The 12,605-nt window shown below is 51.2% G+C and overlaps 1 protein-coding gene across 3 annotated transcripts in view; it reads left to right on the forward strand.

The window, feature by feature from the left end:
• Positions 1-12,043, forward strand: part of ARRDC1 (arrestin domain containing 1) — a 58,007-nt gene extending 45,964 nt beyond the window's left edge. The window contains exons 3-9 of one of the 3 annotated variants that reach the window (XM_077305672.1): positions 3,381-3,431; positions 4,390-4,544; positions 6,882-7,064; positions 8,323-8,499; positions 8,869-9,280; positions 9,374-9,591; positions 10,207-12,043. In XM_077305672.1, the coding sequence (XP_077161787.1) occupies positions 3,381-3,431; positions 4,390-4,544; positions 6,882-7,064; positions 8,323-8,499; positions 8,869-9,280; positions 9,374-9,588 (1,193 nt within the window). In that variant the 3' untranslated portion in view covers positions 9,589-9,591; positions 10,207-12,043. Of the gene's footprint in view, positions 1-3,380; positions 3,432-4,389; positions 4,545-6,881; positions 7,065-8,322; positions 8,500-8,868; positions 9,281-9,373 lie in introns of all 3 variants that reach the window. The other 2 variants (XM_077305671.1, XM_077305673.1) reach the window with 2 other exon arrangements.
• The last annotated feature ends 562 nt before the right edge of the window (positions 12,044-12,605 follow it).

Consider the following 12,605-nt stretch of genomic DNA (forward strand, 5'->3'; position numbering starts at 1 on the left):
TAGTGAGGTTCATGCAGCCCAGTCATGGACCAGCTCATCCACAGGTACACAATCCCATACGGACTCATTTTTAAGAGCGCCCCCAGATAGCTTGTGCCGAGATCTTGAATTGCTTTGGGACCAGCAAGTCCTTCCTTCTGAAGACACAGGCTATTGAAAAGCTGCCACTGATTACCACCTAGTGGCCAAACGGCGGTATTTGGCAGACAGCTTTCACCGTGTTGGGCTGAAGTGGCAGAACAAAGTGTAAGTACCGGGGCACCTTTAAGACCAACTGAGTTTTATCGAAGGTGTGAGTTTTTGTGCGCATAGCAGGTTTCGTCAGGCAATGCAGTCAGAGTTACGAGACCACGTATATAAGTAGAGAGTGGGCCATGCTGATGTATGCCAGATACAAGGGTTTAACAGAAATAACAAGCTAAGGTGATCAGATCGCTTGGGTTCAACTCTAGGGGGGAAACATAGTAGAGGAAATAAAATTGCCAAGATTAAAGGACAGATACATTCCCAATGGCGGAACCTGGGAGTAATTAAAAGAGAAACTGTCACTTCTCTTTTAATTGCTTTAAGATTCCAAAATTTGATTGAATTTATATTTGCTTTTATTGACCGCTGCTCCTGGACCCTGCCGGCTCGTGGCAGTTTACAGTAAAAAGAATCCATAAAACACATAAAATTACAACAGTATTGATGGCACAATCCAATCTATTAGGAATGCATCTGTTCATTATTCTTTAATCTTTATTATTTCATTTACTAGGTTTTTCCCCCAGAGTTAAACCCAAATGAATAGTGATCTGATAAACTATCTGGTAATCTTCTTTATCGTGCTGTGTACTAATCCGTGGCCCCTTCTCTATGTGGTCTTGTACCTCCCATTTCATCGTCGGACGGAAGTGTGAAAAAGCTGACACCTTGAATAAAACTTTAAGACAAACTGAATTTCAGTTAGTACCGCTGGTCTCAGACTTTATTCTAGCTTAATGCACTCTCCAGTGTAGGACTGGGAAGCGAATTCATCCATCGGGGTTCCATTTTCACTGCTATCTTTAAATGCGATGCCTCCGTATCAAAACCTTTAGATCAGGGGTAGTCAAACTGCGGCCCTCCAGATGTCCATGGACTACAATGCTGGCAGGGGCTCCTGGGAATTGTAGTCCGTGGACATCTGGAGGGCCGCAGTTTGACTACCCCTGCTTTAGATAATGGGCTGGAATATTGGATAATTAGCCATCCATTGGGACACAATGACAAATTGCAGTGTAATATCGAACAGGAAAGAGCCTCTTGTGGCGCAGAGTGGTAAGGCAGCAGTCTGAAAGCTCTGCCCATGAGGCTGGGAGTTCGATCCCAGCAGCCGACTCAAGGTTGACTCAGCCTTCCATCCTTCTGAGGTCGGTAAAATGAGTACCCAGCTTGCTGGGGGGTAAACGGTAATGACTGGGGTAGGCACTGGCAAACCACCCCGTATTGAGTCTGCCATGAAAACGCTAGAGGGCGTCACCCCAAGGGTCAGACATGACTCGATGCTTGCACAGGGGATACCTTTATTGAACAGGGATGCCTCTTTCTTTAGACTGGGAATTGGACGTGCGTGTGGAGGGTTTCAACATACCTGCGTCAACGTTTAGTGAGGCCTGAGTGCCCAAGCGTGTGGCGTCTGTGCAGAGCACTTTCTTTTGTTTGAGCATCCACTTTGCATTTCGTTGACTGCCGTGGCTTTTGTGGAGAAAAGAACCGAAATCCAAAGTCTCTTTCACGAACGAAGAAAGAGACTTTGGATTTGAGACTTTGCACAGCCTCTCTATCAGCCCTGTTCTTCGTTCTTCTCTCCGTGGGCTCGCTTGGGCTTCTCTTTGTGGCTTTAGCGGAAGCAGGATTCCTTGATTGGCCTCCTGCAAGTCTCACCATTCCATAGCAAAGGTGCTGATTTAGCATATTGCAATTCCTCCCCCCTGAAGGCACATGAAGGCTGCCTTCCCATTATTCCCCCTTGCCTAGTGTGGTCTGCTTTGACTGGCAGTGAATCTTTGGGCTCTCAGGTGGAGAAAGGCCTTTCCTGCTTCTTGCGGTCATGTGGACTGAACTGGGGGGGGGGCAGAGTGGCCTTCTGCAAAACGTGTGCTAGGCTATTGAGCCATTGTTGCTTCCTCCTTACTGTGGAGAGACCATCTGGTGGCCTGGCAGGAAACATTGGCCCTGAATCAAAGTGGGGCTCCTCACCTTCCTTCTTGAAGAAACCTTTCCTACATCAGTGTTATATGCTGCCAAGGAACACCAGGACATTAAGGTCGCCAGCTCTGGGGTGGAGCTTGAAGAGAATGGGATTCAGGGAAGGAAGGGGCTTCCATGGAGGTTAAATGCCCTAGGATCCATTTTCTCCAGGGGAACTCATCTCCATCGCTTGGAGATCTCCAGTCTGGAGGTTGGCAACTTTATGGCACATTCTGGAAGATTCTGGGCCCCCTCTCTTCCCACAGGCCTTGCTTGATGCTTGTGCAAAGTACTCTAGAAACCCCCCTAATCCTACTGTGGTTGCATGCCACTGAGAGGTCTTGGGCCCCATGCATTTGATCTGACCAAAACCTAGAATGGGCCCTGCTGGCACGTAATATTACAGTCGTCCAGCCTTTCTCTTTTACCATGGAGAACCCCCTGAAATAGACTTCAGGCTTCAAGAAACTCCAGATGTGGCGTGATTCTGCAGAATATAGTTGGGAAGCATAGCTGGGTACACGCCCACCTGGGGCCCCTCCCCTTCCCACCCCCTCCAGGCTCATCATTGGCCATTTGGGAGGGAGGGGATATGTATGGTTGTATCACCATGTATGGTCCTATCGCCGGATAAATGATTAACATATTTAAAAAATATATAAATATTAACTAACTCCCACCAATTTGGGAAACCCTTCCAGGGCCATTACGAAACCCCAGGATCATGAACCCCTGGTTGAGAAACACTATATTAGTGTCTCTGGGTATATTTATGCTCGCCTTCCATGTGCATCCAGCACTGTTACTCTACATGGCCTGCGCTAGGCTTGTGCACTTCGGCCGAACGGCGGCCGAACTGCACAAGCCTAGCCTACACTGTTTAAACACACAAGCCTTCCTTCCGATGTACAGAACATCCACCTTAGTGTTTCAAAGTGTCGGCTGGAACGCTTTGGCTCAACTTGTAGTGTATGCACTTCTGGGTACACGTTTGTTTCCTATCCCAGGGAGCATGCGTTCGTGACGGTTCCCGTTGCTGCGAAGACTGTGCCTGTGGAGGGGCAGAATCCAGCCCAGTCGTTTCCTTTTGTCTGCCTGAAATGAGCAGAGTGCTCCAGCTTGGCAATCTGCCCAGTTCACCTCCATTCATGTCTCTCCTTTCACAGGGTTCCTGACTGCCGGCGAACACACCTTCCCCTTCCGGTTTCTGCTGCCAGGTATGGAGGAGTTTCTTCTGCTTCCCAGATGAGGCTGGTAATGGGACCGTGATGTCCAACGCCCCACTGATCTAAGGCCCGCTCCCTCCCAGCTGGGTATACAAGGGTGACAAATGCATATTCTTGCAGTCCAATCACATTTTTAAAAGTATTTCAAACACTGTTATATAGTCTGTGCCCCCCCCCAAAAAAACCCTCTCAAGCTGATACAATTTGGATTTTTAAGCCAGTGATGTTGCAATAAAAAAATCAAAGAATCATAGAATTTGAAGGGACCTCATGGGTCATCTAGTCCAACCCCCTACACCAGGGCTAGTCAAACTGCGGCCCTCCAGATGTCCATGGTCTACAATTCCCAGGAGCCCCTGCCAGCGAATGCTGGCAGGGGCTCCTGGGAATTGTAGTCCATGGACATCTGGAGGGCCGCAGTTTGACTAGCCCTGCCCTACACTATGCAGGACACTCCTAACAGGTCCATTAACAGCAGCACTAATTGGGCATTCTTTCCAACTTACGTTCCTCATGGTAGGATAATGCTCAAGGATCCTGCCTGGGACTTCTTGGATAAAGGGCAGAAGGCGGAGTGAGAGCTATTGTGGTGTACCTGTTAAAGGGCTGGGCTGAAGTTAGGCAGGCCTAGGTTCAAATCCCCATTCACCCCATGTTTAGTGGTTGTCCTCAGGCTGTTGCCTTTTAACCTCCCTCACAGTGTTGTTGTGTGGGAGAGAACCACACATGCTACTCTGAGCTATTTGGCGAAATAACTGGATTTTAAAAAATTAATCAAATACAAATAAATAGCACAGATCCCGCAAATGAATTTCTTGTTGATCCTGAGAGGTGAAATTCCAGCACAGAACTCTTCTAGTACTGAGGACATCTACAGAACTCTTCTGGTACTTTTGTGCTTTGTTTCTTGGCTTTCTTCACATCTCCGCTTTCTTTCCTTTGAAACCAGCCTCAGCTCCCACGTCCTTCGAAGGGCCCTTTGGGAAGGTCATACACCAGGTCAAAGCTGTGATCGAGACCCCGAGGTTCTCCAAGGACCACAAGTGCAACAAGATTTTCTACATCCTTTGCCCGCTGAATCTGAATGATATCCCTGAAATTGAGGTAAGGACTGGCAGAGGTGGGGGAAAGCTTTGCTTACAACTTCTTCCTGCCTATGTCCCCCCCTCCTTCACAGAGCAAAAAACAATTCTGCAGCAGGGGGGGAGGAAGCAGTTTTGATCTGAGTAACAGTACAGGACTCTGGCCTGGCTAGCTCATGCTAGTCAGATCTCGTCAGCTCTTAGAAGCTAAGCAGAGTCAGGATTTGAATGGGAAACCCTCTCCCCCGTCTAGAATTCCAGAGTTGCTATTAGGGACGTGTGCTTCGGCTTGGCTCAGCCACCTCGGGCTTCAGGCTGGAACGGCCACTTCGGTGACCAAAGTGCCCAACCCTAGTACCAGCTGCAGTTTCCGGGCCAGGGATAAGGGAAGGCCGGCATAGGGCAAGTCACAAAAGTTCAGTCTAGAGGTGACCTTCACTTGGCTCACCGTGGCAAGGTGATCTGGAGCCAGATAGAGCACTAGTAGTTTGGGCTGGCGAAGATGGACGAATGCCAGCCGCGCTACACTCACGATCTATGCCTCCATGGGTGGTTGTGGGTTGATTGATGGAATCTGCCCTGAGTCACTTGAGATGGGGCAGGAAATGAATATTAGTAGTATTATAATAATGTGTATTTCTGCCCTAATATAAATGCACTAGCAAGAAAGCCCATTGCAACCAGGAATGCAATGGGCGCTAGGACCCAGGGGACACCAGGAGGTGCTTTTTTTTCCTGCTGCGTGGAGCTGTGAAAGGCTCCTACAGGGTTTTTTTTTTTCTGCTGCTTGGAGCTGGGAAAGGCTCCTACAGGGTTTTGTTTTCTGCTGCTTGGATCTGCGAAAGGCTCCTACAGGGTTTTTTTTTCTGCTGCTTGGAGCTGTGAAAGGCTCCTGCAGGGTTTTTTTTTTCTGCTAGCTCTCGTGGGCGTGCCGGCTTGGAGCTCCTACAGGGGTTTTTTTTCCTGCTGCTTGGAGCTGGGAAAGGCTCCTTCAGGGTTTTGTTTTCTGCTGCTTGGATCTGCGAAAGGCTCCTACAGGGTTTTTTTTTCTGCTGCTTGGAGCTGTGAAAGGCTCCTGCAGGGTTTTTTTTTTCTGCTGCCTCTCGTGGGCGTGCCGGCTTGGAGCTCCTACAGGGGTTTTTTTTTCTGCTGCTTGGAGCTGGGAAAGGCTCCTTCAGGGTTTTGTTTTCTGCTGCGTGGAGCTGCGAAAGGCTCCTACAGGGTTAATTTTTTTCTGCTGCCTCTCGTCGGCGCGGCGGCTTGGAGCTCCTACAGGGGTTTTTTTTTCTGCTGCCTCTCGTCGCGCTAGCGGCGAAAGGCTCCTCCGGGGGTGTTTCTTTTTTTTCTGCAGCTTCTCGGCGGCTGGAGTCTTGTGTTGTGTTTGCGGCGGGGGCTTCCTTGGGGCCGGCCTGACGCGGTGAGAGACGCTTCGCGCCTCTCACCACGTCAGGCCGGGAGCAACTGCGAGCCGCGCTGAGCGCGGCTCGCAGTTGCTGGGGCTGGGAATCGGAGGGACCAATCGGCAGGCGCTTCGCGCCTGCCGTTTGGTCCCTCCGGTTGTCTGTCATGAGGAAGGGTCCAATCCGGACCCTTCCTCATCCCGGACACATCCCGCCCCAGAACCCCTTACTGTTTTATTTAGTCCGTGGCGCCCGCGGCGCCACGGGCGGTGTACAGATATCTGGTTTTTACCAGCAACAAAGAGCTCTAGGAAACCTCTAGTAAGTGAAGGTAAATAAAGGCTGCTCCAGTCAGGGATTTTCCCTTCCCACGCCATGGGGAATCTCCTCCTCCCCGCAGTACTTGGAAGCATCTAGACGACATTGTGCCCAATTTGCCTCCTGTGTTCTTTCCCCCCTTTTGAGCCAGATTAAGAACAAATCCGCTTTAATCCAGCTCAGAGGGGAGACGGCAGGGAGGCTGCGGGCGGAGCGTCCACCCAGCGCCACTGGGGAGGGCAGAGCTAAGCTTGACATCTCTTCCCCCCTTTTAGAAGGTTTATTTTCCCCTTTCCCAACTGAGCTGCACTGTAACCTCTCTGCAGGCTTCGGCAGAGAAAGGAAGAGGGGAGGGAAATGGGGTTTGCAGGCTGTGTGGGTGTGCTGAAAATTGCTATGCCTTTTATGCAGACATGGTGGGGGGGAAAAGTGAAGGAGGTTGGGCAGCATACGCGATGGGTGCATGCAGATGCCATTCCTGCCCTGCTTGCTCTGGCTGGTGCAGCGCATCTTTGCATCCATTGTGCTAGAAGGAGCCGAGGGGGTTCAGAGACCCGAAATCTTGGGGCTAACCTCCTGGCAGACCACACACTTGCCTCTTGGATCTCTGACTGCTCTTGTTCTGTGTGCCTCCTCTGCAGCAGCCGAACCTCGCGTCGGTCACCAAGAAGTTCAGCTACAAGCTGGTGAAAAGCGGCAACGTGATTGTCACGGCAACGGCAGACCTCAAGGGCTACGTGGTAGGGCAGATCATCCACCTGCGGACGGAGGTCGAGAATAAATCCGGCCGCGACACTGGCATCGTTGTGGCCAGCCTGATCCAGGTAGGAGGGGCTGGACCTGGGACCTTTTGCCTGCATGACGTTTGCATCCAGAACGTCTTTATTCATCGCTTACAAGTTTAGCTCAGTTTGTGCACCAGCTCCATGTAGCCAACCGCATCTTGCTCTCTATTGCGACCTGGAACTATTCCAGAGCTTCATCTGTGTGGCTTCCCTAACTTGCCCACTGCCTTTCCCACAGGTAAGTCCCATGTTATCCCTTAGGCCAGGGGTAGTCAACCTGTGGTCCTCCAGATGTCCATGGACTACAATTCCCATGAGCCCCTGCCAGCGTTTGCTGGCAGGGGCTCATGGGAATTGTAATCCATGGACATCTGGAGGACCACAGGTTGACTACCCCTGCCTTAAGCTACTGAGCGGGAGCTGGTGGTTGAGAAATACTTTTCTGGGCTGATTGTCCCTTCCGGTTCTGTAGTCTCTTCCCAACAGCAGCCAGCTGTATCTGGAAATTCTCTCACAGAGGGGGGTGTCCAGCCCTGCCTTGTTTTCTCAGGATTTGGTTCTCTAATCCTGGCCCTGAATATGGAGGTTCCATCTGGTTACTGTTCCTAATGAGCCCTAGTAGCCAGCATGAGGTAGTGGTTAAGAGCTTCTAACCTGGAGAACCGGATTCCCCACTCCCCCTCCACATGCAGCCATCTGGGTGACCCTGGGCTAGTCACAGCTCTTTCAGCACTGTTCTCGCAGAGCCGTCCTTGCAGAGCTCTGTCAGCCCCACTTTCCTCACAGGGTGTCCGTTGTGGAGAGAGGAAGAGAAGGAGATTGTTAGCCGCTTTGAGACTGCTTCGGGTAGTGAAAAGCAGGTTATAAACACCAACTCTTCGCCCCTCTAAGGCAAAATTCACAGAGGAGAAGAAGTGGAAGGGCTCCTACTGTTTCTTTTCTGAAATGGAGGCTGGTTGATGCAAAAGAAGTTGTTCTTTTTTGTGTAATTCCTGTTCTGTTCCACATTCCTGATTGTCAGACAAAACTGGTTTTTAGTGGCTAGTTCACATTCAGCAAAGAGGTCGGGAATACATTCCAGGCAATGTGTGTGTGTGGGGGGGGGGAGTAGTTTTGGTGAGGGTTTCTCCCCTTACCAGTTTCTGTCCAACTTGTGTTACCAAAATCACCTGTCGACTGTGTGCTTCACAGCCTTATCGCTTCAGGGGTGGCTATAGGACCAGGAACGGGTGAATTATGTGACCAGCATGAAGTTATTACATGTTTTGTTCTCTTTCTCCCCCCCCCCCCTTTGTAGAAAGTTGCCTATAAATCCAAGCGGTGGATCTATGACCTGAGGACCATTGCAGAGGTGGAAGGCTCAGCCGTAAAGGCCTGGAAACATGCCGAGTGGAAGGAGCAGATCCTCGTCCCAGCCCTGCCACAGTCCATTCTCCAAGGCTGTAGTCTCATTCACATCGATTACTACATCCAGGTTAGGCCTCTGCCTTGCCTAGAGTTGTCCGGTTTAGCTGCTCGACCTCAGGCCTGTGGCGGCTCCACCCAAGGCTTCCCAAAGGATTCATGGGTGCTCCAAGGCCATCAAGGTCCGCTTGTCCAAGCCCTTCTGGCAGGAGCCCCAGCAAGGGAGCTCTCATGGACCATGCAGGCAGCATCCTGTGCTGCCTCGTCAAGCCTCATCCACCCTAAGCCAAGCAGGTGCAGCGTTCGAAGCCGGTCACGGCATTCAGAGCTCTCTGCACCATTCCGGATGAAGCAGCGACCCAGTGTTTATCTGTCAGAGATAAACAAACCCTGATTTATCTTTTCTCCGTCTCCTCCCCTCACTCCTCCGTTTCTTTAGGTTTCCCTGAAGTCTCCGGAGGTTTCTGTCACCCTCCCCATTTACATCGGCAACATTCCCGTGAACAGAATCCCCTTAAGCCCGTCCCAGTCGGCCCCCCACGTCGCCTCGCCGGTGGTTCCGAGCGCCCCCCCAGAAGACGAAGAGGCGGCCAGCGGCTTCCACTCCATGGACAGTGTCTCGATCCCCACCAAGAGCCATTCTCAACAGCAGCCCTTCAGCTACGCCCCGGGTTTAAGCTTCCAGGAAGGAAGACAGGCCTCTGAGCAGACGGGCTCCCCCAACCATCCCATGCTTTGCTTGTCAACGGGGGCGACCGTCCCTTATTTTGCCGAAGGGACCGTTGTCCCGGTCCCCACAGCCAGCACCCTCATCTTGCCTCCGGAGTACAGCACCTGGGGGTACCCGTACGGTAAGTAGGGAGGGGAGGGTCCCCGATCTCAGGGGAAAGCTTTCTCGGGCTTGCACCTTGGCAAATGGAGCTCACCCCCCTCCGTCTCTTTAGGTGCCCCTGAAGCTTCCAGATGTTTCTATCGCTGTCCCCAATCTTGCCCGCAACACAGCTGCCAACAGAATTCCTCTAATTCCACCCCCACCGCTACCCCGCATTCTTTTGCCAGTGTTTGTGAGTGTGCCCTCAGAAGACAAGGATGCAGGACGTCTCCCTTGTATGAAGAAGGCTCCAGACCCAATCTTTGGCGTGTCCGCATAACAAATTAGCAGGTTTGGGAAAAGGCTCGAGAGCCAGGGAGAGCCGCTGCTAGCCAGCCAGGATGGGGTCAGGAGGGCAACCGTCTGGCTCGGTTATTAGGATGCGCCACGTGTTCGCAGCGTGCCACGGATCTGGCCCTGTGCATCTCCAGGGACCTGGGGACTGGGCGTGGAAGGAGAGGGTGCAATGCAGCCCAGGCTCAGTGTCTGGTGCCAGGTCTGGAAAAGACCCCGGGGAGCCACCGCTAATCAAAGGGCATGACAATGACCTGGCTGTACAGGCGGTCTGAGGTATTTAAGGCAACTTCATACCTTTGGTCACTTTGTGTCAGGGGCAATATGGTTGAGGGGCTGCTGTGAGAGGGAGCTAATCGCAGCCGAAACCTCCTAGATTAGAACGTAGTGTATAAAACCAGGGGTGGCCAAGATGAGGCTCTCCAGAGGTCCATGGACGACGATTCCCATGAGCCCCTGCCATCCAGCAGGGGCTCATGGAAATAATAGTCCATGGACCTTTGGAGAGCTGTAGTTTGGCCACCCCTGGGTTGGTGGTAGAGGAGGGAGAAACTAGCTCTCTTGGCTCTTCCTTTCTCTCTCTCACATTTCTCTTTCTCTTTCCCCCCACAGAGGCTCCCCCATCCTACGAACAAAGCTGCAGTAGTGCTAACTCCAGTCTGAGCAACGGCAATTAGACTCTGGCTTAGTACCCGTCCGGTATGCTACTGTGGGGGGAGAGGGTGACACGCAAGCCGTGCCCGGCAGGGTGCTCCCTGCCAAGCCTCCAGGCAGCTGTTGCCTCTGCCTTCGCTCTGTACAGTTCACCATCTTCCTTGCTGCTTTACTCTCTGAGCACCTGTGATGCCTTACCTGAAACGCTACCAAGTTGTCTTGTACGAATGCCGTGTGGATTGTATGTGGATGTATACGTGTGTGTGTGTGTGGGTGGGTGTACATTTTTGAGTGCCACTCCTGATCTGTTGTGTGCAAACTGGGAATGCATATGGCAGGACCTGAATTTTTTTTAAAAAACCCTTTAAAAAGCGGACACGGAATTTTTTGTGTCAATCTGAATTAAAAAAAAAACTTTTAAAAGTGGACACAGAATTCTTTTGTCAATCTCCCCTTTCCTCGGTATGCCCCTCAAAACAGCCGCGTTTGCCCTGCAATGGCAGGTCGTTCTATCAGAAACAGCAGCAGCAGCAGTTGAGCAAGGGTACTGCGGGCTCAGTTCCCCACGGCACGGGCCGAGTGTGGGATTTCTCCTGCAGGGAGGTGAAAAATATTGAATCGACAAGGGCGTTGTCTGAATGGTCTTTAAGCTGCACAATGGCCTGCTACAGAGTTCGCAGCAGAGCGCTCCTTCTCTGAAAGATCCAAGAGGTTTGTGTGTGTGGAGGTGTATTTTCCCCTCGGGGCAGGCAGACGGTTCAGATGGCGTGGCCTCTTTCTCCATGCCCAAGGCTGCTCGTGGTGGGTGGCCCAGGTGGTCACCTGCAGGCACCCTACCAGGGCATCCCTTCTAAGTGCCCGGAGCAGGTGCGCTTTACTGCCTCTCCCACTGAGATCACTGCAGCTTCGAACAGGTTGGGAACTGCTGACAATCAAGGTCCTGTCCTAATACTACCTCTGACTTCTCTCCCTGAGGAATAAACAGGGACAATGAGTGGGAAGAGAGACTTCCTTTTAGAATAGAGGGGAAAGCATCCTTTTGTAAATCAGGCATTGTTGTTTTTTTCTTGCACCGAGATGCCCGTGCTCCCGATGCCCTCCATGTTGCGTGCAGGGTCCCCTCTGTGCCGGACGCTCCTGCCGTTTCCATCCCTGGGGATTTCTGGTTGAAATGGGCAGAGACTGTTCCTTTTCCAAGGGCCTGCTGCCCTGGCCGCTTCTCAGAACGCCTTCCAAAGTGAGCTGCCGTGTTCCTGGGGCCGCAAGTTGATTTCAAGGCTTGCTTCTAATCTTGGCTGGTGAGCCCAAGCACTACTGGCTCCCGTTAGAAGTTCTCTGAGCGATGCTGTCAGCCTGATTTTGTAATTGGAACTCCAGGCATGGCGTTCGGCCTTCAGCGAACAGCTGGGGCATACGTGTGGGGGTAAAACTGGATTGGAGCCATGGCGCTGGACAAGTGGGTTAACGCTTTGTCCTCCTCACACGTATTCAGTTTTGCTGACTGCCTCAATGGGACAGCTTTCGAAGGGAAAGGCGACCCTGGGATTTCTCCTTGTGGGGCCCCATTAGGGTGCAGTTTGAGCCTGAGAATGCAAGCCTTCTTTCGTCTTTTGGATCTCTTCCACTTTGCCAACCTGGACACCGATTCCGAAACTTTTTCTGCACCATTTATAAAGATGACTGATTCTCTCTTTTCTTTATTTTTGGTCTGTGTGTCTTTTTCTGATCAACTTGTTTTAATGTTGAAATTTCAAAACACAAATTTTAATGTATTTAATAAATTATTCTGAGAAAATTGGAATGTTTGGGAATTTTTTTTCCTCCCTTGTTCTCTTTACTTCTCTGCTTAAATCTGACCCCTCCAGAGCCTTCTAGAGTGACGGTCACATTAATTTTATCTCACTAAAATGGTTTCTTGTCACTCAATCAATCGGTAGCAATAGGGTAGTGCAGGAGTGGCCAAACTGTGGCTCTCCAGGTGTTCATAGACTATAAATCCCACGAGCCCCTGGCAGTAGGGCCTCATGGGAATTGTAGCCCATGGACATCTGGTTTCCAGGCAGCGATTCTATGGAATATCTTCAAAAAGCATGGCTAAGATTGCATTGTTGGCCATTTGACTTTGAGAGAGAGGCCACGTGTGGTTCAGTTTGTTCCTGCTGAGACATCGCAGCTCTTCCAATTTCCATTTTCACAGGCAACTTAACTCCCGGTGTATTTTGAGGTGACCCACCAAAGAAGCTCTCTGTGCCTTGATCTTGACCAGGAGCAGTCTTTCTGTTGAAAGGCAACCTATAAATAGACGGGGCCGATTATATTTCGATAGGAAAGATTGGGAATGCGAATAATCCAATCCA

Source organism: Paroedura picta, chromosome 12, assembly GCF_049243985.1.
Source record: "Paroedura picta isolate Pp20150507F chromosome 12, Ppicta_v3.0, whole genome shotgun sequence".
Classification (NCBI taxonomy): Eukaryota; Metazoa; Chordata; class Lepidosauria; order Squamata; family Gekkonidae; genus Paroedura; species Paroedura picta.